The 27857-nt window shown below is 44.5% G+C and overlaps 1 protein-coding gene and 1 long non-coding RNA gene across 3 annotated transcripts in view; one reads left to right on the top strand and one right to left on the bottom strand.

Annotated features, from left to right (window-relative positions):
• Positions 1-27857, top strand: part of AGBL1 (AGBL carboxypeptidase 1) — a 407461-nt gene that overhangs the window by 118052 nt on the left and 261552 nt on the right. For both annotated transcript variants that reach the window (XM_080980323.1, XM_080980324.1), the window contains exon 17: positions 2057-2210. In XM_080980323.1, coding sequence (XP_080836449.1) covers positions 2057-2210 — 154 coding nt within the window. The remainder of the gene's footprint in view (positions 1-2056; positions 2211-27857) is intronic.
• On the bottom strand, positions 923-27055 carry LOC308462783. The gene is made up of 3 exons (XR_013979351.1): positions 26884-27055; positions 25131-25218; positions 923-1057 (listed from the first exon to the last, which is right to left on the bottom strand). It is a non-coding gene; the product is annotated as an uncharacterized lncRNA (long non-coding RNA).

Consider the following 27857-nt stretch of genomic DNA (forward strand, 5'->3'; position numbering starts at 1 on the left):
GGACATTCCCCCCACTTCCTGCCCAGTGATGGTTTTGACCAGGTCAGCTAAAATAATTCACAACTTTCTCCCAGAGCTTCTGACTTTTTGTCATGGGAAAACAATTCCATTTTTGCAGACTGGATGATGAACAAAAACCCATTTCATGAATGTGCATCATTAGGTTTTATTTTCCAGCATATGTCCATGCAAAATGTGTGTGTATGTCCCTTCAGATCAGTAATGAATTCATAGTGATTTAGCAACTCAGGGGCTCAATTACCTGCACAATGCATTTGAAAAGATGATAAAATCCCATATGGAAACAGTGACTTGGAAACACTGATCATAATATAATGTGCATTTAATAACTAAAAGCATATTTATAGCACACCTCTGTGTACTGTGCAGAGGGACAGTATTCAATGCCACTGTTACTCTGAGTAATGAATGAATGTATTTTACTCCAGGGTGATAGATGAAAATAGTTATTAATAGAGTCTTGCTGCACACAAGCACATACAAGTGGAACCTAGAGGGCCAACTTTGATTTCAAAAGCAATGATAACTGGACAGAAGCAGGACCAATAAGAAAATGTTTTGGTACCAGCAGGTACAGTGGAGTGCTTGTTTTAACGCAGGGTGAAGGAGCTGAAATGAAGGGAATTGGGTGTGAAACCAATCTCCAGTGTTGTTGTCCTTTAGTTGATTTATGAATTGCTTTCTATGCATATCTCAAAGCATCTCGTAATAACACATTAAAAACATATATAAAAGAATTGCATACTTAAAACAGTTAAAACAACTGCAAACATATGCGTGTCTGCATATGTACAGTTTAAAACTATATACATTAAAAATAGATACCAACTGGTACAAATAACTCCACTTAAAAGGCTTATTGAAGGTCTTCAACAGGTGCCGAAGAGGAAACAGAGATGGTGTCTGTCTGGTGTGCAATGAGAGGGCAGGTGCTGCCACACTAAAGGTCCAATTCTGACACAATGAGGAACAGACTTCCTGATAAGATAGTATCTGCAGGAGGCTTTCTCTTGCGGAGCTCAGGTATGGGGTGAGTCTGTAAGGGACGAGACAATCTGTTAATGCCAGCTTGCTGCATTGCTCTGTTGCCACTTCTTTTTACCCCACCACCACTCAACCTTTGAAGAGCTGCTGTGAAGGGGATGCAGACATTGCAACCTTTTACTCAGCGGCACTTGAATTGGTAGGCTGGGTCCGGCTCAGCTGCCTAATTCCTCGGTGCACAGAGACAGATTGCATTGTTGGGCAGGTAGATATTTGCATCTTTTATAGTATGTGTCACAATAGGCAGAGTGGACCCCCAGACCAGCTGTTTTGCACTGGCTGCAGCAGAAGGAACACAAGGTGTGAGACAGAGCTAAGGTGCAAAAACAGGTACAGTGGTACCTCGGGTTACATACGCTTCAGGTTACAGACTCCGCTAACCCAGAAATAGTACCTCGGGTTAAGAACTTTGCTTCAGGATGAGAACAGAAATCGTGCTCCGGCAGCGTGGCAGCAGCAGGAGGCCCCATTAGCTAAAGTGGTGCTTCAGGTTAAGAACAGTTTCAGGTTAAGAATGGACCTCCGGAACGAATTAAGGACTTAACCCGAGGTACCACTGTATTTACAAGGATGTGATGAAATGTAGACTGCCCAAAGATGAAGGTGATGAAGAGAATGGCCAGATCCCCAAGAAGAAGGTATTTTAATATATTCTGGGAAGTTTGAAAGTATGAAAATGAGACCCTTTATATAATTTGTATCTATACCCTCCCGCATATTTCCTATCATTTAAGTGCTTTAAAAACACATAAACACTGACATGTCTAGTCTTCCCCCGCCCCAGCCCATTTTTCCAGCTGCACAGTTTCCCCCTAAGTGCACATTTTGTGGTCAATTGCACATTAAAACAACAACAACAACCCTGATTTGTGAGTGTCCAGGAGCATCTGACTGGTCATTTTTGCAAAGAGGGTGCTGGATGATAAGGATCCTTGATTTTATTTGGATGGACTTTTCACACGTCCTCCTGCTTTTGTCCCCCTCTCTCCAGTCTCACCTTGACATCTTGGAGCAAGCCAGGAATGCAAAGAAAGTCTTCTTCAGGAGGCAGACTCTGTGTCACACTCTGGGAGGAAACCCCTGTCCCCTGCTGACAATCACAGCCATGCCTGAGTCAGAAAGCAGCGATGATCTGGAGCAGTTCCGTAAGTCATGGATGCCTCTGAGTTAGTCCATTTCATTTGGTTTGTAGCCTTCCTCCATTTGGAAACTCAATGTGAGTGACAGTGTGCATTTAACAGTCATATGCAATGAGTTAAAATGCAACAGATGGAACCCTGGGCTGAACTGAGATTATCTGCCCAATTTTCACTGCTGTCGAGAAACACTCCCAGATTGGGCTGTGTTTTCTAATGTTTGTTTTTGGAAGCGCTGCTTACAGGGACTGTGGTGAAAACCTGAATGGGTATATTGTTCTTTCTAAAGGGAAGAACTAGTTGAACTGGTTGTAACACCAAATAATGTCACTTGCTTCAGCAACATGGCCAGAAATGGGCTGTGCACCTAGTTGCTTCAGGGACCAATGTATATTAAGTGTAGCCTGTTTGCTAGTTAAGGTGCCACTCAGACCTGGGGCATGCTCCAGGAATGATAACAACACCAATGTTCTAAGTATGCAATCCACTTGATTTGCTGGATGAATTGTCAGAAAGGGACTGTACTATGTGGTGTGCTACAAGCTTGCCTCCGGGCAAGGCTGAATAATCATGTATTTACTTATTTCATCTGAGCAGCTTGGTTAATTATAGCTTTTGGGAGATATACCAAATTTCATTTTCCTGCCTCCTAGCTTTGATCAACCCCCATGCCTCACTCCCCTGGCTTTGTTTTGACAAGCCCTCTAATCTATGGGTCAGGGAGGAAGGGATAAAGGGGTCCATTGTTGCAATTTCATAAATGGCCAAGCTTTGGAAAAACACAGTAAATGTTTAAAAGCCTTTTTGTCACCGGTACAAATGGGAGTTCCCTTCATCACTTGTGGATAAGCCGCATGGATGGTAGATGTGGCTTTCAGCAAGGGTGTCATCTAGAACTTTAGAGACCCAGTCAGCAGAGGCAGTGGAGCAGAGCTGAAGACAGCTCTTCTTTCATTGACCTCAGGTGGGCTTTTTGTTCTTTAGGTCCACAAGGAACTCTGCTACTTTCCCCTGCTGTTACTTCCTTTCAAAATCCATTGCAGTAAGGCAGGTGCCTTTGCAGTGTAATTTTCAGTTCCTGCTAAAACTTTTTTGTTTAGGAATGTGTATCTAGACAACACCACCACCATTAATAAATGTCTTTACCAGCAAGTCCTGGGTCCCAATGTATTTTTTTTAATGCATATTTGCTTTTAAAATCACCAGTTTTATTCATATTTTCATGAACTTGAATTCCCCCCCAGTATTTTTTCTTATGAATATTTATATTATTTTATGTAAACTACTTAGAGGTTTATGTTAATTAAATAGTATATAAATCTTCCATAATGACAGCATCTACAATAATTTTGCTTTCCCAGAGAGCTCCACCCACCCGCCACCTCCCAAAGCAAACATATACAATGTGGTTTCTCAAGACTAAATTGACTTACTTTATTTATTTCAAAACATTTTTATATGGGTTAATCTTTCAAGAAAAGGTGGGTACTGGTTGTGAATCCGAGGCACCAGGTGTGAGCAATGAGAACATAAGAAAAACTCTGATGGATCAGGCCAGAGGTCCATATAACCTGACATCCTGTTCAGGTTTGGGCAAATTGAGCAAGATGAGGTTATGTAGGGAAGGGCTGAGGCAAACTTAAGCACCCTGGACAGCTCCATGCTAGAGAGACTCCATAAGCACAAAAGCCAAGTTTCAGCACCAGTCAACCTGAGACTGAGCTTTGAAAAGGAGCTGCAAGTAGTGTAGTTAGCTGCACATTCAGTGAGTGGAACCTCCTCATTTAACGAACCTCAACATGCTTTAGCAGTTATCAGGTTTGATGCTGCAAGGGAGACTCTTTTTCCACTAGGGTGGGTGTGGAGCAAGGTAACTCCAGTGCCTTTGTCCAGAGTGGGATTGGCACAATGGGCCCCTCGTGCACAAGTTCTTCTGTGTCAGTAGAAGCATCTGGTGCTGACCCTGAGGGCAATTCTCTTCCCCAGACCACATCCCTGACCTCATGCCCTGAAGATGGAGAGTACGGCCCCAGGGTCACATGAAAGGGAAAGTAGGCTAAGATAGGCAAGAGGTTGGGTTCCAAAGGAGGCCACAGGAAGATAACTCAGTGCAGAACTAGTTGTTGGGAATCACAAGTGGGGAGAGGTCTGTTGCATTCAGGTCCTTCTTGCGGGCTTCCCATAGCCATTTAGTTGGCTACTGGATGTTGGATGTTGGTCTCTCATGGATCTTTGGTCTGATCCAGCAAAGGTCAGGTTCTAAAAGGAGAAATAAGCAGGAGCAGATCTTAGGCTAGACCAAGCTAGGCTTCAGAAGTCTTAGAGAACTACTCTGGCTGATGACTTCCTCAAGCCTGAGGCACCAGTTATGTAAGGCTATGTCAGAGTTGGGGAAGCTGTGGCTCTCCAGATGCTGCTGGATTGCAAGCTCCCAGAGGGATGATGGGAGTTGTAGACCAGCAACATCTAGAAGACCAAAAGCTCCGCAACTCAGACTTATAGATGGGATCAGGATGTGTGCCATGGAGCAGCAAGAATTGGGCCATCTCTTTCCTATGAGCTGCCCTGGTGCTACAGAGAGTGCGACAACTGCCTCCTTCTCCCATACTGAGCCAGCTGCAGCTTTCCAGACAATGATGGGGAACTTCAGACCTGGGGAGGGCAACCATGGCCCTCCAGACTCTCCCTTCCCTGGTCCTGCTAAAGTTTTATTTCTGGCTGTAATGGAATAGATTTTGCTGGCCTGGATAGAGAAAACGTGTGTGCACAGAAACCATTGACTTTTGCATGGCTGGTATGTAGCCTACTGTACAAGGGTAAGTGTTGCATTTGTTGCTCCTTTCATTTTGGTCTCTGGCCCCTCCCACCACTGGCATGCAACCCCCAGAAGGTTGCTCACAAGGGACTGTGACCCTCAGGCTGCAAAAGGTTCCCCACCTCTGCTTTACAGGTGTCCCGTGATTTACAATTGCTGTCACAGGGCTGCTTGAGATTGCTGGCATTCCTTCTTGTCCCTTCCAGTAATTGCTTATTACTTATCAGTAATAGAACACGGGAAGGAGAGGCATAAGGAGCCACCCTAGTATTCATCTTCCATGCACAAATCTATTGAGACCTGCATGTTTTATACATTCCAGCACCCTCGTCCTTTTCTAATTCTAGAGATAACAGATCGGCTATTCAAGCTGCACGAACCTGCTTATTAAAATGTCGCTTCTCTTTGGAAGAGGGTTACAAGAAAGAGGGAGTCATCATAGGATTCACAGAGTCTCTCATTGCTTCTCAAATACTCCAGTTCTAAATATGCAGAATGCCCAAGGAAGCTGATTTGTGGCTGGTTTCATCCCACTCATCACCCCCCTCCCATGATACCCCAAACACTCATATGTCCCCTGCCCCCTGCCAACACTGCATATTCATTTTGGAATATGTGGATGCTAAGCAAGAATCTGTGATTGGCTCTTGCATTGTCAATGGAATTAAAGATTCCGCCCAGGACAAACTGTGCTATGACAAGTGTATTATGTATTATGTTCAGGCTGCATCATACTGCTTAGAAACTGCACCAAGGGGAGAAATTAAACTGTCACAGCATTGGGCACTTAACGCCCATGTTAAGTAAGGACATTGAAGTGCTCACTGTGGTAGCTGATGGGGTTTGAAACTAAAGCTGAACTGACTCACATTTCTTCTTTTTTGGGGGGAGCATTTTTGGCAGTGCCAAATAGCCTCCTCCCTTTTGGTAACCTTTTAAAAGCACTTTGCAAAACCTCACATTCATTTACAATGCCTTTGCTTGCCCTCATTTGCCATCACTTGTCTCATTGTCTTCTTACTCTTGCTGTCATTCCCCTGGGAGGTTGTTGGAGAAAGGGAAAGCAATGGCCATGGTGGGATCCCTCTGTGCATGGTTTTGTGGATGTGTTTGTGTGTGTAAACATGACTGTAGGATTCTCACCTGCCTATGTGTACACCGGAACAGTTGTGCATATCGTATTACAGTGGTACCTCAGTCTGTGAACAGTCCAGTCAATGAATGCTTCGGGGAACAACCGCCACAAAACGGGAAGTAGGCGTTCTCGGCAGCGAACTTTCCCCCGGAAAGCAAACAGAATCCAACTGGGGGAAGAGCGCCTGTGGTGGGAAGCCCCATTAGGGAAAGCGTTCCTTGGCTTGAGAACAGTTTCAGCTAATGAATGGACCTCCGGAACGAATTAAGTTTGCAAACGGAGGTACCACTGTATTTGTATTACATTTAGATACAATTTAATGCTAAAATAGACTTCTAAGTGGTTTACGATTTATGGGAGCCAGTTACACAAATGTTAACACCCCCAACTAAAATACACAACAAATAAATCCCAGGGAAACATCTATGGTTGGCATCCATCTTTCTCAGGAGGCAATGGAGGAGTGTGCCTTTGGGGGAGAGAGACAGAGTTACAGCACCTGCTGTGGCTGTAGAGACCAATGCAGGAGAGACACTGAAACAGGAGGCTCAGGTTGAGAGATCAAGGGAATGCCTGTGTGAACAGGTGCATCTTCCAAAGCCAGCAGAGTGCCGATAAAGATGAGGCCTCCCATATTTCAGAGCGGACTGCATTCTGCAACACGGGTGCTACCAGTGAAGAAGTCTGTGTCATGGCAATTTGATAATCATCAGGCAGCACCAAAATTAACTGGGTTCCATTGTTGATCGTAATGTCCTTATTGAGCAATTTCATGCAATATTTTGTATGAAAATGTATAGATGTGTGTGTGTGTGTGTGTGTGTGTGTGTGTGTGTGTATTTTACCTGCTGTGGAATTGGTAAACTTTTATATATCAGTATAATTCCATTATCAAGGGCCACAGGATATGACTTGGTCCCCAAATCGTTGGCTTGGCTCACTTTTCTGTGTGTATTGTGAGTTCTCTGCCCTAGAGGTGCAGTCTGGGGAGAAGCCCCGTGTGTGTGTGTGTGTGTGTGTGTGTGTGTGCTTATTGGCTCCAACCGCCAGTAGCATGGAGCCCCTAGAAGCTTACCCTAAAGGGAATGTAGCCTTAGAGCTGAAAAAAGGACTTCCACTTCTGTCTTACAGCATGCCACTGTGTAGTCAGACGGAGTGGCATGACATTGTTACTCAGATGATTATAAACCTACCTCTCCACCTCCCTGAAGAAACTGGAGTCACCAGAGGCAGGTGGCTGATTTAACTTCCTGTCCCAGTGGGCTCCCCCTAAGCCCTTTTAGCGTCTCCCATAAAAGTAAATGACCGCCATTTATTCCATTAACTCACAGTGATGGGAAGAGCTTTGCCTGTTGATTATCAGCCCTATCAGGCAGCTGTTGAAGTCCCAAGAGCCCTGCCAGAAAGAAACGGATGGCAAACTTAAATCCAGGCTTTGTGTATTTGGAAGGGAGCCCTGTTGATTGCAACAAAGTCAATTTCAAAGGAATGGTGCTTAAGGTATACAGCCTCCATGTAAGCAAAATCATTGCCTTTTGTAATGTGTCATTGATGAGGCCATTGTTACCTTGCCTGGTTGACAGGGGAGTGTTGTGAAGCAGCACTAGAGCTGAGCGAAAATTTCTCAGATGACATTCCCCCCACCCCCCTGCAAGAACAATTTTTTCTTTTTCAGACCTACCGTACATCTTCCCCTCAAAAGAAGGCAATTTCACAGATCCTCCCCGTCTGAATATTCTCTACCACTTTTTGTCTGTGTGTGGCACCCACAATAAGACTGGTTCTGGGGCATTGTGGAGTGTGCAAAATGATGGGCAGATTGCAGTTGTAGCAGCACCAAAAGCAAATAAAACCTTAGGGAAGGAAGGGAGTATCTGTACTTTCTGCTATAATGAGCTCCATCCCTGAGAAAGTGTTGGGGAACTTCTCCTCTCCCTGGATAAATTTGGTAAAATGGTCCACCCACTTCAATTTCTCTGCCTATAAATAGTGCAGAGAGGCCCATCTGTGCATAGCTCTAGGCCAGGTAGAGGAGATCCTCAGGCCTTGGGGCTGAATGTGACTCTCACCAGGCCCTGCATCTCCCCAGCTTTGCTCCATGCTCTCTTTGAGCACTTTTGCCTGGCTTGAATGTATCCTTGAACTGTGGTCATGCCTCTTGCTGGCCTGGATGAACGATGAAGAGCTGTAGTGTGGTGTGTGTAGAAACCTCTGTCCTTTGGTGACTGGAATGTATGTACCCTACTGTAAGATTCACTTAAAACCATAGAATCATAGAATTGTAGCGTTGGAAGGGACCAGTGTTAGAAACGGAGATATGAAAACTAGGAGCTAAATGGCACCTTAAACCTAGGTTATGGGCGCTGCAACAGAGTGTCTAGGCACGCTTTTTATATCACAAGAATACAAAGCTGAAAATGAACCACAGCTAAAATCTTATGTTCATTTTTCACATGGTCTAGTCCTCCCCTGCTTGCCCCACCCTAATATTCTTATGAGGGTTCCTTCTCCAGTCATCAGAGAGTAGCTGGAAATGGGGAGGCAGAAAGTGGAAGTGGGGAGGTCCTCCTTTCCTTCCAGCAGTGGCAGTTTTAATCTGAAATCTTAGGTGTGGTACCGCACCCAGAGCTCAGAAACTGCTCGCATTAATGAAATTCTTTGTTGCAAAACACGCCCAGAACAATGGGAGTTTTGAATGCTGGAAAGGACCCTGAGGGTCATCTAGTCCAACCCCCTGCAATGCAGGAATCTCAGCCAGATCATACATAGCACAGACTTTTGCTTCAGGGCCTACCCATTTTTTTGCTGCTGGCCCCACCCTCACCCCTGGAAGGTTTCCCATGAGGGGATGTGGCCCTTGAGCTGAGAAACATTCCTCACTCATGCTTTAAGCACTTATCTGGAAGGTTAGCCTCATCCACCTGTCAGTTCCACTGTGTGGGATATGAGCTGTGAGGCCCTCACTGAAAGACGTCATGTCACGTTGGTGAAGGCATAGGAGCTGCTAGCTCTGCAAAATCTGTGAGCTCTTCACTGACAGCCACATAACTGTTGGTTGATCTGTCATTTTTTTTTTTTAAAGGGTTCTATCCTCCCCACTTTAAAAAATGAAATACAATTTCCCTACGTCCCTCCTAATTAAGAACAGCAAGGAAGGGCTGAGATGGCCACTTTTTCAGGGTGTTGTGAACTGACGATTGTGTGTGGGGAAAATGTACACAGTTTAATTAAGCACATTGATTAAATCAATACGATTCAAACAGCTTAGCGCTCCAATCAGCTTAATCTCATTAAATGTAATTCGGGCCTCGATAATTGATTAATAATGCATTATGGTTTATGAATTATTGACTCCCGAGTTATTATAACTGTGCCTGCTCCCTGCATGACAGGCACGGCTGCATGTTAATTACAAAGAGCTCACGCTCTGTCCTCCCCCTCTCTTTTCAATAACTTTTTCGGAGGAAAGAGATGACGTATCTGATAGCAAAACAGGAACTTAATTAGATTACGGCCTTGTCGCAGTTGCGCTCCCCTGAAGGCACATGATCTTGTCAGTTTGGGCTCAGGAGCTGGGGAGCTATGAGGTTGTATCTAACTAAGTTTTACCCATAGGAGATGCTTTGAAATTAATGGCTATGTATTAATATCAATGGGACTCCTCTGAGTGTGGCTAATGCTGGATACAACCCATATGCCAGGAATTGGGCACTTGTGTTACCAGTCTTTAATGTTGCTCAAAAGCACAGCCGCAGCCATGCTTACTTTAAAGCAAGTCCCACTTGTTTCAATGGGGTTTGATCCCAGGTATGTGCATATGGGGACACGGGTGGCACTGTGGGTTAAACCACAGAGCCCAGGACTTGCCGATCAGAAGGTCGGCGGTTCGAATCCCCGCGACGGGGTGAGCTCCCATTGCTCGATCCCTGCTCCTGCCAACCTAGCAGTTCGAAAGCACGTCAAAGTGCAAGTAGATAAATAGGTACCGCTCTGGTGGGAAGGAAAACGGCATTTCCGTATGCTGCTCTGGTTCGCCAGAAGCAGCTTAGTCATGCTGGCCACATGACCCGGAAGCTGTACGCTGGCTCCCTCAGCCAGTAAAGCGAGATGAGCACCGCAACCCCAGAGTCGGTCACAACTGGACCTAATGGTCAGGGGTCCCTTTACCTTTACCTTTATGTGCATATAGGATTGCAGCCTTACTATACAACTTTTCCCCAAAATAGGAGTGGGTTAGCTGTGAATGGTTACGAAGCTAGACCAGCTCTTGAAATAAATATTTGGGATGCAGTGCAGTGATGCTGGTTGCTATTGTGCTAGGACTCACTTTCATGATTCTCCGAGTGGGTGGGAATCCATCTAATTTCCCAGCTGGAATGGCCTTCGAATACCCTCTGCATGCTGTGCTTCCAATCACCCATGTTTGTCTGGTAGAGCAATGAAATATGGTCCTCGGGAGGCAATGAACTCCTCCTTCTCCTCTTCTAAATGGTAAAAGAGAGCCTTGAGCTGTTACTGGGCCTCTGATATCCAGCTCAAACCGTGACATGGGGGGGGGGGGGAGAGGGCATATTTCACTGAGTCCTGCATTTCCCCAGATTTGGTAGTAAATTCCAGTCACTCTCCCGCTGCTGGAGAGGCATGCTTGAAAAGGTCAAATGTTGTTGTAGTGTTTAAAAAGAGCCAGGCAGGCTTTTGAGCTACTCTAAACTAACTCTTCCTGTGCCAATAGGCAGCACTATTAAAGGAGGGCATCGTTTTTGGATGATCGCAGATGTGGGATGGCATCAGGAAGCAAAACGGAATACACATGCAATGGCAGGCACCTGGAGCTCAGGGCTTGCCCAGTTTTGGACATTTTGATGACTTGCAAGCAAAATGCTCATCCAACGGCAGGATGTGGATGGAAACGAGACCCTAAACTTGAGCTCTAGTTCAGCCGCTGGGTGCATATCAATGCATAGAACAGGTGTGAGGAGATTTTGGCCCTCCAGATGTGACTGAACCAGCCCCAGCAAGTATGGTCAATGACTAGGGATGATGGGAGTGGTAGTTCAGCAGCATCAGGAAAGTCAAAGGTCAAGTAGACTATGAGGTGCACTGATCAGTTAACTATCTGATCAGAGAAGGAACTGAAGACTCCCCTTGCAGCCCTCATCAAATTAGCTAAATCTGTGTTACTCTTACTTTTCTACAGCTGCCTATGGTGTGTGTGTGTGTGTGTGTGTGTGTGGACACACACTCTGTCCAGGCAAGCAAGAGGCACCCATCACACTTCGAGCACAATTTCCTGCCTTGCAAAAGCGCTCAAGGAGGGAATGGTTCTTTCCCTTGCAGGTCCTTGATTTAATAAAGTTTTGTCCTTTAACCCCACATCATGTAGAGATGTGGGGGAAATTCTGTTCAGTTCACATTTAGAGGTGAACCTACCCAATTCACATTTTCCAAAACAATACGTGAACTGAAGCGCAGCCGTCTTTCAAAATCCGCAGCCCTCTGAATTTTGCAACACAGTTCTCCAACCAAATAGTGTGTGGAAAGATGCATATGCAGGTGGTAATGTGTCCATAAAACGAGATGTGTTTCTGAGAATAGCATGCAAAAAACACAGTCACATTAGGGGAAATTTCTTTGGGGGGGAAAAGTGCATATTGGGCAAAATTTCATATCAAATTGGGTATATTAGGAGAAATTACAACTAAAATGCTGGTGAATTTTCCTAAAGAATTCTCCTGTTTTTCTGCAAACTGGTGTGGAAATGCAGAGGACTGAAGTTGAGATTGGAAGAAAAATGAGAAAGTGAGAATCCTGAAATTTCAGATTCACCCATCCCTAGTCTTGCATGCTCATTTCCATGTGAGGATACAGGGGTTGTTATAAAGGTGGCCTCTTGCCTCTTGCCTTGGTCTGTTTTGCCCAAGAGGCACCCTCAGAATTCACTCTGAGTATCATTTTAGTCAAAATCCAGAGGCGAGAACTCTATAAAAAAATGCTCTAAATGGGCACAGTTGCTGCCAGCTTCTTTCCGCTTTCTCTGGAGTTTCTCTTTCCCCTTGCAGCAATCTTCATGCTATGTATCCCAGGAGCAGCCTCAAAAGCCTCTACCCCAGAAGGAGTGCTTTATGTCTGTTTTCATTCTAGTCACAATACAGCACTTCTCACCTGGAAAAGAGCTCTGGATATTCATTATCTGCCACACCGCGATTATATTCCTATTGTTGTAGTCCTGGAACAGGCACACACACAGAGCGCAAAGACAGAGGTGGGGGGTGGAGAGGTATAATGGCTCAGCCATTGTTTTCTAATAACTGAACAAGAGCTTGCTTCTCTCCCCCACCTCCGTTCCTAATAGCTATTATAAGAGCATCCTTTTGTCCTCCCACCTAATCTTCCCTGAAACAAAATGTGCATGTGTCATGTGAACGTTAAAATGGCTATTGGTCGGGGGGGGGGGAACCTGGGCTCAGATCTTAGAGGAGCATAGATGCTAATGGTGAAAATTATCCCAGGCAAATGAACAGAATCGGCCCAATATGTTTGGCACCCTGCCCCGCCATGTACAGAACCTGCTTGGGTTGACAATCAGCTCTTATTTCCAAATGGGCACCCTTCTCCATTGCACCTGAGAACAGCAGACTGGCTTAAAAGGTGCAGAGCAAGCTAATTTAGGGAACTCAGGGAGAAAGGTGGTGGTGGAATTCTTCCCCTTCCGTTTACCTGAAGGAGCGTCTCCACCCCTATCATTCAGCCTGGACCCTGAGGCTCTCCGCAGAGGGTCTTCTGGTGGTTCCCTCACTGTGAGAAGCGAAGTTACAGGGAACCAGGCAGAAGGTCTTCTCAGCAGTGGCACCCTCCCTGTGGAATGCCCTCCCTTCAGATGGCAAGGAGATTAAGAATTACATAACTTTTAGAAGACATCTGTATCGGGAAGTTTTTAATCTTTGGTGTTTTGTTATGTTTTATATATGCTGTAAGCTGGGGAAACCCAGCCAGGTGGGTGGGGTATAAAAAATATTTTAAATTATTAAATTATTGTTGTTATCTGATGCCTGAGGCTGCTGCCTCAGTCTGCTGTTGTATTTGTGCCCTGCTTGCGGTCTTCCTGCAGGCATTTGGTTGGCTATTGTGAGAACAGGATACTGAATGGGATGGGCCTTTAGCCTAATCCAACAGGGTTCTTATTCTTGTTCTTGTTAACCCCACAACACTGAGCTTCATAACTAGTGGAAATTTGAACCTTGGCCTCTCAGATCCAAGGCTAACAGTCTAACCACTGATAGTATCAAAGCCACCAATTTGGGGCACTGCAACAGAAAAGGAATTGCCCCAAATATCCTCTTTGGCATGAGTAAGGATGTCAGGGAATTCTAACAAAAATGGAAACGGGAGAGGAAATTGCTAATGTGTGTGTTTTTTTTTAAAAAAATAAATCATATGTCTGGAATGGAAATCAATCCATTGCATACGTTGTTGCTTTTGGTCCACTCAAAATATGCGATTGATTATGCCTCTGTCCATTTGCATTGCATTTCCTTCACATTGAAATGAATGGTGAGGAATATTATAGGACAATGTAATTTATGTAATTAATTATGTAAGTTACGTAATTTCACTACAGCAGACAGTGAGACAAATAACATAGGGTTGGGTGTGTGGGGGGTTTTTTTGCGGAAAACAAACTGCAGCAGATTTGAAATGGCTCCACATGCAATGACTGCAAGGCCTCTTACGAAGATTCTTAATTTTGGGTGGGCTTGTGAATGCAGTTTTTCAGAGAACTTGGCCCCAAATCCAGCACAAACTAGAAGCCAGTGCAGTTAGCAGAGGACTGGTGTTAAATCATCCACAATGTGTATATCAGGCAACAGTCTAAGTTGCTCCATTTTGAGGCAGAATGATACATAGAGACCTTTTTCTGGTGACATTGCTTGGGACAGCAAAGATGGAGCATTGTCATGCTGGTCAGCCATGTCATGCTGGTCAGGATTTTAAGAACATCAGGATCGTGAAAGGCTCACCTAGCAAAGCATCCTCTTCTTACAGTGGCCAGTCCAGTCAGATGCCCTTGGTAGGGGAAGCCCACAAGCAGGACTTGAGTGCAACAGAACTCTCCCCATGTATGATTCGCAGAAACTGAGATTCACAGGCCTACTGCCTCTAACAGAAGTTAGTAGTTGTTGAACTTCTCCATGGATCTGACTAATCCTCTTTTTGAGGTCAAAAGAGTTCTAGTTCCCCAAACAGAGTGTACTGAAATATATTCTTTGCTTTTCTTTTTGTTCCATTGTGTCCTTCCCTATCCTTACATTTATGTTAATGAACTCTACATAATTGGATCAGGTCTCAGAACCGACAAGGCTCGTTCTGGAACTTAACTCTTTTTTCCAGCAACAGCACTTTCTCAGTAACACTTTGCAAAATGATATATATCAAATCACCAGTGCATTTAGAATTTAATTTGCTCTATCAGTTGCAATTGTCATGCTACTTAGTTTTGGAGGGGAGGGAAATGTAATTTCCCTGATACTTCATAATTCTTTTACAAGCCTTTGTCCCCCCGCCCCCGGTTTTCTTCACTGAATCTGTTTAAGCAACTGTTAAGGAAAGGGAAGGAGAGCTGTTCAGTAAGGGTCTTGATCTCCCCCTTTTGAAGCACACATACACATCTATTACCAACAGCTGGTCACATTTTAGTCCAGGAGCATGTCCAAATTCACAATTGCCAGAGTCAATAGGGTAGGGGACAGATTTCGCACTACTGTAATGGTGGCCTCAGGTGTACTTCCTTATTTTTGACTATAGATTAATTTCCATGGTGAAAATTATGTATGGCAACATTGCACTAAGGGCAAAATATACTCACAACCTGAGACTGGGTGGCTTAACAGTCATCAATAGAGACCCTCATGGAGGGTACAAATGCCTCTTCTCTCTGTGGTATGAAGGCTGTGGAGGAAGAGATAATATATTTCCAATGCTTCTGCTCTAAAAAGTAGAATGTGGCTTCAAAGGAAGAGAAGAAAGAATGGACTAACAGAAAGCACTGTTTGTTTCCTTACCAAAGCACAGCTGCAAAGCACACACACACACCTTTTTGTCAGAGATGGGGAACCTCAGAGTCCCTCTATCAGGCCCTTGGAGTTTTTCTAGGAAATAGATGTCTTCTCGGCACTGACATTTGTATTTATCTCCCATCTTGACCCTTGCCATGGTTCCTGGTTTCTGCCTTGCTCGACATCTTCCTACAGTTCAGTCTTGACTGGAGGACAGATGAATTCATATGACAAGACAGTACGTAACAGGCAAAATACAATAGGTTGATCAGGAACCAAAGAATCAGAGGCCTAGATCTCATGGAAATGGTAGTTGTGTTGGGACTGCACCACTTCTGACTGCAGGTGGGGAGTCATATAACTCAATATTCCTCCCACCAAAAAGAATAAATTCTTGCATCAGAAAATTGGTATATATAGGGGGAAAGTTTTAGCATAGCTTTCCCTATGACATACTACTCTTCTATAGGATTTTTCTCTTGTGGGGGAGTGCTCAGTCACATAAGCTGCCTACTCGAAGACCAAATGAATACAGCCTGCATGGCAGCTTACCATCTTCCACAAGAACAAGGCCACTGGGTCTGTCAGTGTCTTCAGGACCTGGGGCAGCTCTGAAGGGGCAGACTTTGTTCTAACAACAGCAAAGCCTGACTTAGCCTGACCAAATGTCAAATATTTGATTAGCCTGCCAATAAGCAAGCACTGCTGTAAGGTCAAGCTGTATGGCTCAGGAATGTGTTCCGAACCTGAGTTGTGAGAAGTACATTTTGTCAAACTGGAGCTGATGACTACTCTCTTAAATGCCTGTGTATAAATCCTGTTCTTTGGCAGCATGAGCTATTTAGCTGTGTTTTGCACATCAGAGCTTGCAGGGCAGCAGTTGAAGAAGGAGCAAAAAGGGTTTTCTTGTGTGTGTGTGTGTGTTTCTTTGTGGCTGATTAGCTGCTCTCCCTGTGCAAAGGTCAGAGGGGGCAGGGTTTCTGTTGAGGCAGGTGATTAGCTGTGGGAGGAGCTTATCAGAGCTTGCAGGGCAGCGGCGCGCACAGTTCGATCCATCTTTTAGATTTGGGGAGCTAGTCTCAAACGTTTGTTGGGGGAGACCTAGGTTTTTTTTGTGGGGGGAGTTATTTGTCCTGTCTTCACGCTTTTTATGATGGAGGACCGCTGTAGCCACCCCCAACGACACGTTCTCAAGATGGAGGGGGAGGGAACAGCTGCAGTCGCCTGCGGTTCCTGCGCAATGTTTGCCATCTTGCCAAAGGTTGCAGGCAGCTTTACCTGCAGCAATTGCATGTTGATTGCCCTCTTAAAAGACAAAGTCCAGCAACTGGAGGAACGTGTAGCTACGCTCCAAAGAATTAGAGAGCTGAAGCTCTTCTTGGAAGCAACAGAGCACACCGTCTCCACCAAGGAGGAGACAGGGGACTCCCCTGAGAAGGAGGCTAGTTCACCAACACAGGAGCCAGATATATGGAGAAACGTGACTCAAAGAAGTAGGAGGCCCAGGGTTCGCTCTGATTGTTTAGAAATACACAATCGCTTTGAGGTCCTCTCCCCTAGCATGGAAGACGAAGAGCAGACTCCATTTGAGGATCTCTCCTTCATTACAGTCGATCAGGTATATGAAGACGAGCAGCAAAGTCAGTCCTCAGGGAATGTGCAGGCGACCTTGGAACGGACAGCTCCCAGAAGAACCCCGACCAAACCTAAGAGGAGGCGTGTAGTGGTGATAGGGGATTCCCTACTGAGGGGAACAGAAGCAGTGATCTGTGGGCCTGACGTCTCGGGAAGTGTGCTGTCTCCCCGGGGCTAAGATCCAAGATGTAACTGAACGACTGCAAGGAATCATAAAACCCACTGACAAATACCCCTTCCTCTTGGTTCATGTGGGAACCAATGACACTGCAAGCAATAGCCTCCAGAAGATCAAAAGAGACTACGAGGCTCTGGGCAGGAAATTGAAGCAATTAAATGCACAAATTGTCATCTCATCTGTCCTCCCAGTTGAACGACGTGGCCCAGGGAGAGAGGGAAAAATAGTGGAAGTGAACAGCTGGCTTCGCAAATGGTGTAAACAGGAATGGTTTGGATTCTTAGATCACGGACTGCAGTTTCTTGAAGATGGACTTCTGGCAAGCGATGGGCTGCACCTCACAACGGTTGGGAGGAATGTTTTTGCCAAAAATCTCAGAAACCTCATCAGGAGGGCTTTAAACTGACTAATGTGGGGGAGGGAGACAGTGCTCCTGAAGGTAGGAGTCTATCAATTGATGAAGATGATCATCCAAATGTCATAGACCAAATGGAGCAATCAGCACGCAGACCTAGTGGTGGGAGGAAAAAATCCTTAAATAAGAGGTACGGGGGAATGATTAATGGACTTCAATGTCTGTACACTAATGCGCAAAGCATGGGAAATAAACAAGAGGAGCTTGAGCTCTTGGTACAGCAAACTAAATATGACATAATAGGCATCACTGAAACCTGGTGGGATAAGTCCCACGATTGGAATGTAATAATGGAGGGATACAATATATTTCAGAGAAACAGACCAGACAAGAAAGGAGGAGGAGTGGCGTTATATGTCAGGGATGTGTATACCTGTGAAGAGATCCAAGATTTAGAACCTCAAAGCCAAAGTGAGAGCATTTGGGTCAAAATTAAGGGAGAGAAGAATAACAGTGACCTCATTGTGGGAGTTTACTATAGATCCCCAAGCCAAACGGAGGACATAGATGATGCCTTCCTGGAACAGATGGCCAAGCATGCAAAAGGAAGGGAGATAGTAGTAATGGGGGACTTCAATTACCCGGATATTTGTTGGATGTCAAACTCGGCCAAGAGCATAAGGTCAAACAGATTCCTCACTGGCCTTGCAGACAACTTCATTGTCCAGAAAGTGGGAGAAGCAACAAGAGGAACAGCCATTTTAGATCTGGTCCTAACCAATGTTGATGACCTGGTTAGTGGGGTAGAAGTGGAAGGATCATTAGGCGCGAGTGATCATGCTCTTCTGAAGTTTACTATACAGCGGAAAGGAGCAGCCAAGCATACTAGGACTCAATTTCTTGACTTTAAGAAAGCCGACTTCATAAAACTTAGGGAAGTGCTGGGTGAGATCCCATGGACAGTAATACTAAAAGGAAAGGGAGTTCATGATGGCTGGGAGTTTGTTAAGAGGGAGATAGTAAAAGCACAACTTCAGGCAATACCAATGAGACGGAAACATGGAAGGTGCCTAAAGAAGCTAGGGTGGCTATCTAAAGAACTTTTAACTGAGTTAAGATTAAAAAAGGATGTGTACAAAAAATGGAAAAGGGCAATTTTCAAAAAGGGGAAAAGAGAGGACCCAAATAATTACCGCCCAGTCAGTCTGACATCAATACCAGGGAAGATTCTGGAGCAGATCATTAAGCAAACAGTCTGTGAGCACCTAGAAAGGAATGCTGTGATCACCAATAGTCAGCATGGATTTCTGAAAAATAAGTCATGTCAGACTAACCTGATCTTGTTTTTTGACAGAATTACAAGCCTGGTAGATGAAGGGAACGCAGTGGATGTAGCCTACCTTGATCTCAGCAAGGCATTTGACAAGGTGCCCCATGATATTCTTGTAAAGAAGCTGGTAAAATGCGGTCTTGACTATGCTACCACTCAGTGGATTTGTAACTGGCTGACTGACCGAACCCAAAGGGTGCTCATCAATGGTTCCTCTTCATCCTGGAGAAGAGTGACTAGTGGGGTGCCACAGGGTTCTGTCTTGGGCCCGGTCTTATTCAACATCTTTATCAACGACTTGGATGATGGACTCAAGGGCATCCTGATCAAATTTGCAGATGACACCAAACTGGGAGGGGTGGCTAACACCCCAGAGGACAGGATCACACTTCAAAACCACCTTGACAGATTAGAGAACTGGGCCAAAACAAACAAGATGAATTTTAACAGGGAGAAATGTAAAGTATTGCACTTGGGCAAAAAAAATGAGAGGCACAAATACAAGATGGGTGACACCTGGCTTGAGAGCAGTACATGTGAAAAGGATCTAGGAGTCTTGGTTGACCACAAACTTGACATGTGCCAACAGTGTGACGCGGCAGCTAAAAAAGCCAATGCAATTCTGGGCTGCATCAATAGGAGTATAGCATCTAGATCAAGGGAAGTAATAGTGCCACTGTATTCTGCTCTGGTCAGACCTCACCTGGAATACTGTGTCCAGTTCTGGGCACCACAGTTCAAGAAGGACACTGACAAACTGGAACGTGTCCAGAGGAGGGCAACCAAAATGGTCAAAGGCCTGGAAACGATGCCTTATGAGGAACGGCTAAGGGAGCTGGGCATGTTTAGCCTGGAGAAGAGGAGGTTAAGGGGTGATATGATAGCCATGTTCAAATATATAAAAGGATGTCACATAGAGGAGGGAGAAAGGTTGTTTTCTGCTGCTCCAGAGAAGCGGACACGGAGCAATGGATCCAAACTACAAGAAAGAAGATTCCACCTAAACATTAGGAAGAACTTCCTGACAGTAAGAGCTGTTTGACAGTGGAATTTGCTGCCAAGGAGTGTGGTGGAGTCTCCTTCTTTGGAGGTCTTTAAGCAGAGGCTTGACAACCATATGTCAGGAGTGCTCTGATCTCTGATGGTGTTTCCTGCTTGGCAGGGGGTTGGACTCGATGGCCCTTGTGGTCTCTTCCAACTCTATGATTCTATGATTCTAGGTCATGTCTTGCTTGCTAGGGCTCTTTGATGCCAAGGTCCTTTTTTTGTACACTGGTTTGTCAAACAAGAAAAGAGCAAAAAGCATCAACAATGACACCAGCTCCTAGGGAGGCAGCAGCCCTTTCAACATGAGAAAGCCATCATTTTTCATTTGATGGACTACAAGCCAGGGTAGCTTAATGGAAGGGCCATACGCAGAAGCAGTATACCCTTAAATAACAGACACTGGAGACAGATGGCAAGTGAATGGCTTTACTTGTGCCCTTCTGGCCACCGTTGGGACTGAATTATGGACTGCTAGATGTATGTTGGTCTGATATATCAATAAGATCTTATATCATTATGACTGATCTCATGTTGACCCATCATGGGTTCCTCTCTTTTGTGATGAATGAAAGATGTTATCCCTTAATAAATGTGGGACCATCTGCATCACAGAAAACTGTCTTAAATCAAATTAGACCAATTGTCTGTTCTAACTGTTAGCTAGGTCCATGCACCCAATTCAGCCAAAGACTTGAAGATCAAACCTAACTGGGCAGAACTGGGTTCCAGCAGAGTCTGGTGGAGAAAGCTCTGGATGGGTCCCGTTGGGCCTCCTGAAGCGAGCCCAGGACTGTTAAGGAGTGAGACATTGGGCAAGAAGGAGCTTTAGCTTGCATGTGCCTGTTCCCATCAGTGGAACATATATGTGGAGTCAAACTGATGTAGCTCAATCCTTTTCTCAGGGTGCAGTCTTGCCAGTTGCAGGGAACATTGCCTTGCCATTGTGTACCCTGCAGGGAACATGCTTGTGAAACACCACCACAGGATTGATTCTCCTGTTCTCTTTGGGGTGGGCAAGGAGACACAGTATCTCCTTCTCCCACCCTCTCCTGCCCATATGTTTAACTGATTTGGGAATGGATCCAAGTTAGGTCAGGAGGACTGTGTGCAGCTCTCCTGTCAGCTGCTCTCCAAGGTCCTAGCCAGAGGCTTGTCCAACCACCTGCCACCTGCCAGGGTCTTTGAAGCTGGATGTTCTTACATGCAGCGCATGTGCTCTGTCACTGAGCTGTGTTCTCTTCCCAAACAGTTATTGCCTTTCTCCTAAAATGTCATCCAATGGCAAAGAGACCCTTTTACATATTGGATCTCAAAGAAGCCAAACTGATTGCTTTCAAGGAAAGAGTTCTTGATAGTGTGCTGTATTGCCCCCCACCCTATCTGCAATTTGATATATATATATATATATATATATATATATATATTTACATTATTTTAATTCCATATATAGTTAAATTGCTTTTTAATCATAACTATTTATATGCTTTATCCATGTGTGCTTTATTTGAATTTACTTTAATTTTTTGTGAGCTACCTTGAGTCCCAGTTCTGGGGAAAAGGTGGGGTATGAATAAATAACAACGATGCCGTCAGTTTATGCTATCCCACGTACTTACTTTAGGATGTGATACATCACTGCCCCATGACATTTAGGCTTTATCCGAATTTTGTGCCAGGGAAAACTGAACTGTGCATCCTCTAAAATTATGCAAATGGAGAATATTTGCATGATTCCTTATTTTTGCTCCTTACAGGAAAGGACAGAGATAATCAGAGTTTTGAAACCATGTCCCCAGGTATCTTACTGAGGAACCTCATTGTCTTCTGAGACTTGAGCAGACATCCCTTGTACACATTTGAACGTATCTGCTCAGCCATAGGGACTAGTGCCTTGGGGAAATGAAAATAGAGGTTCTAAGGAAGCTGAATTTTCAACCCAGTGTCACATTCTGAGGTTTTTCCACACTCCCATGGAAGTACCTTATTTATTTAGGCTATTTCTATACCGCTATACCATTTGGTATATAAAAATAGATCTCTTTGAGGGTTGTTGTTGTTGTTGATACAATCAAGCAGTATTTAAATTTTATGAAATAAAAATAAATAAGCTGTGTACAGAAAACGAAAGCACCAACAGACAGCTTAAACAACAAATGTTACAAAATATATATATACACAGTTACTGTTTCAAATGTTGAATTTATTAGTAAGATATAGACCAACTCCTTCCAATTATCCACACTTACCCTTTGTTCTACTCTTTCCAGGCAGAGGTCCATGTCTGAATGTCCCCGTGCCCCAATTTCCCCCATGAAAACCTGCTCTTTAAGCTGAATTGGAGTAAACATCAATTCTGGTTTTCCGTGGATTGACGTTTGCTCCGATTGAGCTTTAAAGAGTGGGTTTTTGCAAGGGGAAACTCTGGCCGTTTGGACACAGAGTTTGGAATTGTGGTCTGTGCCTGGAAAGAGTGGAGGAAAGGTAAGTGTGGCTAAGCCTTCAGACTCCTGTCTATTTCTCAGGACTTTCCCCATCCACCTTGTCTCTCACCCAGGGCCTAAACAAACTCACAGCTCACCCACAAAAGCTCACAAAGAAGAGAGTTCCTGGAACCTGTTGGAACCTGCCTAGACTCTCACTTGTTGCTCATTGACAGGCATCAAGGGGACTGGAGAGTCCTCAGGCTGCCCACAGCTTTGCTCCCTTTAGCAGTTAAGTGTACTCTCTGCACCCAGTTCCAGGTGTATCAGGCATGGCAAGTTTCCCTGGAGGTCCTAAGGATGACAAATAGGCCACTCCCTCCAGTCCCAGTTCTTTCACTGGCATCTTCCCAACTTCTCCTCCTCCAGCTGCCTAGCCACACAGCCATGCATATTAACTGCAAAGCCAAGGAGCCTGCTCTGATCGCCACATCTCCATTCTACTCCCTTCCCTCTTTCATGCTTCTTATGTACCGCAGAATCAGTGCATCTGCCCCGATCTGCAAGAGTAGGCAGTTCAGATAAGCACAGCACAATAAAAACCGGGTTGGGTTTTATGATGGGTTTTAGACCTGGCAATAACTTTTTCCTCTTCTATTTGTGTATCTCTCCCACTGCACACAAACGCGCACCCTTTTTAGGCAATTAAAGATCTGTGGTGGGATGCACGTCAGATACCTCACGAGTAGAGTGCGGGCATAAAAAAAGCTTTCTAAAAGGCGAAAGGAGAAAAATAAATGAGCTCCACGGAGTATGTGAGCCATCCATTTTGTTATGACAATATGATTTACAAGGATACACTTTTATTTAAATAAGTGACGCTTCTTTTAAAAGCATTTTTGATATTCCCTGACACAAATATGAAAAAAGAGATTACAGAAATAGCATGGCATGGATACAAACTGCGTTCCAACCAGCAGGAGGTAGGATTTAGTGTTTGCCTGTTTCCTTATGCCGTGCCAAGCTGCCTAATCGAAGCAGATGCTTCAGCGCAATTTTTAGCAGAAAAATTCAGAGAGGCAGAATCTCTAGGCTGGGACCTAGGAGTGCTCTGCTTCCCCCTCATGAATAAAAAGGAAATAAAACAAGTGGCACAGGGCACCATAAAGACTGAAAACTTCATGCACCAGACTTTGTGGAGTAGAGCCATTTTATCACATGCTCAAAGTCTGTCTATCCTCAGTTGCATGTGAGGTAGAAATTTGATTCAGTTTGCAGTGAAAGGCAAACTTATCTAATTCACATTTTCTGAAACAATGCAAACCAAAAGACAGCCATTCTTTGAAAATTCACATTTCTCCAAAATTTGCATTGCAGTTCTTCAGCCAAGTAATGTGTGCACAAAATGCATGCACACGGATAATGTATACATAAAGCACATGTGTTTGTGTAAATGCTGCATAAAATGCATTATATTAGGGGGAAGTTGCTTTGCAAAAATGTGTATATTAGGCAAATATGCATACAAAAGTGTGTATATTAGGAGAAATTAGCACCAAAATGCTGACGAATTTTCATGGCAACTTGTTTTTTTTATTATTATAAAAAATACTTTTAAAGAAAAACATAGAACATGAAAGTGAAACATTTCAATCAGTACAAAACGATTTACAAAGCATAAAACAAGATCAAGGATTGTTACTAATAAATAAGCTACTATTATGTAAACAATTGGAAGAACGGAGTGGAGAAATAAAACCTATCTTGCTGACAATTTCAAATTAATAAGCAGCTTCCTTGCAGATTCCTAGAAATTGCCATTTCCAAACTGATGTAGCAATATGGAGAACCAAATTTAAGATTGCAAAAACGAGAAACTGAAATATACTGAAATTGATTTTTCTACCCTCCTTTGAGGCAGAGTAAGGCAAGTGCTTCAGGTGGCAGATGCTGGGGCAGGGGCAGTAGTGATATGTCAGGTTTCCCGCTTGATAGCACAGTAAGCATAGGTAATTAAAAAGGAGGATTTACTGCAAAAACAAACAGATAGCTTCGGATGGCTCTAACAAAGCCTCTGGCATCATTACTCAAGATGCCCCTTCTGAAGACTCCTTCCGACGTTGACAGAAGATATTGAACTTACGACCTTTACGTCTCTTGTTTTGCTTTCTATCTAGCTGCCCTCCCATTCACTGACTTTTCAGACTGAGTGGATCAGCTCCAAACTCTTTCTTTTCTGATAGGGTGTCTCTGAGTTTGTCTGTGCCTATCTGTGCTTCCTGTGAGCTTTGACTGTGTTCTAGCCTGCTCTCAGCTACTGCCTTATCAGTCTGCCCGTCAAGGTCAGGAAGAGCTGAAGTCTGCAGCTGTCTGCTCTCCCCTGCCTGACTAACATCTAAGCCTCTCTGTTCCTGGCTGCTTTCTGCAGTTGGCTGCAAACCTTCACTTGGAGCTGGCTCGTTCCTGACATGATATCACCTCACCATTTCTCCTGAGCCCCCTGGCTGTGGCCTTCTAGGGGACAGAGGTTTATGTGCTACACGGAATGTTCTGCCACCCCATAACTAACCTTCTGCCTTCACGTGTGGATGACACTATTCCATTGCCAGTATTGAAATAGGATTCAACAGCCAGTGTCTTTGGGGTGTTAGTGAATCTTTTCCATTTCTGGCAGCAAAATGCCTTCAGCCAACCCTGATCTATCACTCTTATCTATCCATAGGTATGTAGAGAGCAAAATCAGTAAGCAGTGTGGGGTCAAATGGTCATGAATTGTAAGCAATACGGTCTATGACATTCATGTACAAAACTCAAATGTGTGCCAGATATACTTAGTGGTAATTCAAAACATTGGCAGTGGGGGTGGGGGGCAAGCTATCACAATTTTCCTGGCTTTCCTATGACATGATGGAGAGTGAGAAAGTAAACTTCAGAGTTCTAAGCTCATAGAATCAAACTCACTGAAAAATTCTAGACATTCTCAAAGAATTTCTCCATACCGGATGGGATTCCATCTGTGCCGACTTGTCTGCTGAGAGCCACTGTATGTCTGAAATGAAAGCAATGAGTTACACCAAACCAATAATCGGATGTGGACTTCAAATGGTGTGTGTGTTTGTTTGTGTGTGCGTGAGAGAGAGAGAGAGGGAGGGAGAGAGAGAGAGAGGGAGGGAGGGAGGGGGAGACAGACAGACAGAGAGGAGGAGGAGGGGCACAGCTCACATACTTTTCTATAATAGTGCCTCTGTTTGCTGAGGTTATTAATTTTATTACTTTGAATTACTGTCACTCTTGGTCCTTAGAGTGTTTAAGGCAAGTTCTAACTCCCCTACTCTCTTAAATATCAAAAGCATAGACATTAACACTGAAAAGAAAACACATGTCGTCCAAAACAACATGATTAATTCTCAAGAAGTAAATGCCAGCCCACCCAAAGGGATTTGGGGAACGCACCGGCTGTCCCGTTTTGCAGCAAGAAGTTTGGAATCCTGCACTTTTACCATTTTAAAATTAGATTGCTTTATGCTGATTAGACATATGTTTGCAAATTGAATATGATTGCATCTTCAATATTGGCTCGCTAGGTGGGGACAGAGGCCATTCACTCCATGTTTACTACAGATATCTTGCCACTCATTCTGCTACCATCTGTGCTAGGGATGCTGTAGAATTCCAAGTCTTTGGGATATTAGAGCTCCTGGGCATAGGAAAAATACTTTGGTGCTGTCTCCTAACACAGCATTTAGCACAAGACACAGGAGCAGTGTGGCTTCCATTGGTGGACTCCTCTGGTTAAGAAAATATCAGCATAGGACTGGGAATTCTAATCTGATGCAACCATGAAAAGAGGGTGGTCTTTATTCTGGATCAGTTAACCTAGAACAAGTTTGTCTCTGGTTCCATCCATCATTGGGTCTTCCCACTGCTACCACGCAGCTCTCAGAACACTACCCCCAAGGGGATGTGGTCCCTGAGAGCTGCCCACCTCTGCTTTATAAAGAGAAAATGTAACTGTTGTCAGCATGCAACAATCCTCATATAATTAGAATGCCTCTTAGGAATGAACCAAAAAGGAACCCAAGTAACTGTTGGGAGTCTGAAATTATTACAAAACAGCCCCCCTGTTAAGTACATAAGAAGAGCATGCTGGATCAGACCAGTGGCCCGTCTAATCCAGAATCCTGTTCTCAACAGTGGTCAACCAGATGCTCGGGGGATTTCCACAAGCAGGACCTGAGTGCAACAGCGATTTATTGTCCTTTGGTTTTACAGCAACTGGTGTTCAGAGGCATGATGCCTCTAGCAGTGGAAGTAGAACATAGGCCATCAGAAATAGTGGCCATTTGTACCCTTATCCTCTATGAATGTCTCATCCTCTTTTAAAGCCATCCAACTTGGCAGCCATCATTATCTCTCGTGGAAGCAGTTTCCATCATTTATGTAACTTTTTTTGTTGTTTACTTCAACGAAAAGCATTTGTTCATGTACTTAGACCAGACTCCTATAGGTAGTACCTAGGAGTAAGTTCCATTCAACTCAGTGGGATATACTTCTCAGTAAACACATGCAGAGTTGCACAAGTCCCTTTCTCCGTTGTAATCAATCAAAGTATATGGAGACCAGTTCCCCATGGGTCAGTTCCATCTGCTAGTATCAGAAGTCAGGTAGGGTGGTGGTGGGAATTTATAATCCCATCCAAATCAATAGAGCTTACTTCAGAAGGAAAGGGCCATAGCCCAGCAATAGAGTATCTTCTTTGAACACAGAAGGTTCCAGGTTGAACCTGTAGCCATCACCAGGTAAGACTGATAATGTCTCTGCCTAGAATCCTGGAGAGTCGCTGTTAGGCATTGTAGACAGTATTGAGCTAGATGGTTTCAGGCAGCTTCCTGTGAGTCAGAGGAAATATGCTTAGGGATGGAGCATTCATGGGAAATATACCATTATTTCTCTTTCAAAAATGTAATGTCTGGCAAAGCTTACCCTCAATCTAGAAATGCACTTTGACCCTTAGGTGCTCCTATGCATATATGTATATTGTGATACCACTGCTCAGACACTGAAACATCCATTGTGGTGCCTGCAGGTGCCAGTGTGCCTATTGCATGGCACTCTCTAAAGGCCTTAGTAAAAAAATTCCACAAACATCCACAATGCATGAGGGATCTCAGATGGAAGTGTCCAGGAGCTGCCATCTAATTGCCCCATAATACTCTGGATTTAGGGGACGCGGGTGGCGCTGTGGGTTAAACCATAGAGCCTAGGACTTGCTGATCAGAAGGTCAGAGGTTCGACTCCCCGCCACGGGGTGAGCTCCCGTTGCTTGGTCCCTGCTCCTGCCAACCTAGCAGTTCGAAAGGACATCAAAGTGCAAGTAGATAAATAGGTACCACTCCGGCAGGAAGGTAAACGGCATTTCCGTGCACTGCTCTGGTTTGCCAGAAGCGGCTCAGTCATGCTGGCCACATGACCCGGAAGCTGTACGCCGGCTCCCTTGGCCAATAAAGCGAGATGAGTGCCGCAACCCCAGAGTCGGCCACGACTGGACCTAATGGTCAGGGGTCCCTTTACCTTTTTACTCTGGAGTTGATGCCATATTGGTGGCATTGTAGGAAATTAAATTGGTGGTGGAAACCTGACCCACCTGCCTGGCACTCAGCAGAGAGATGCTGCTGCCTATGACTGGGT

The sequence above is a fragment of the Podarcis pityusensis genome (genome assembly GCF_964106645.2).
Source record: "Podarcis pityusensis genome assembly, chromosome: 14".
Lineage (NCBI taxonomy): Eukaryota > Metazoa > Chordata > Lepidosauria > Squamata > Lacertidae > Podarcis > Podarcis pityusensis.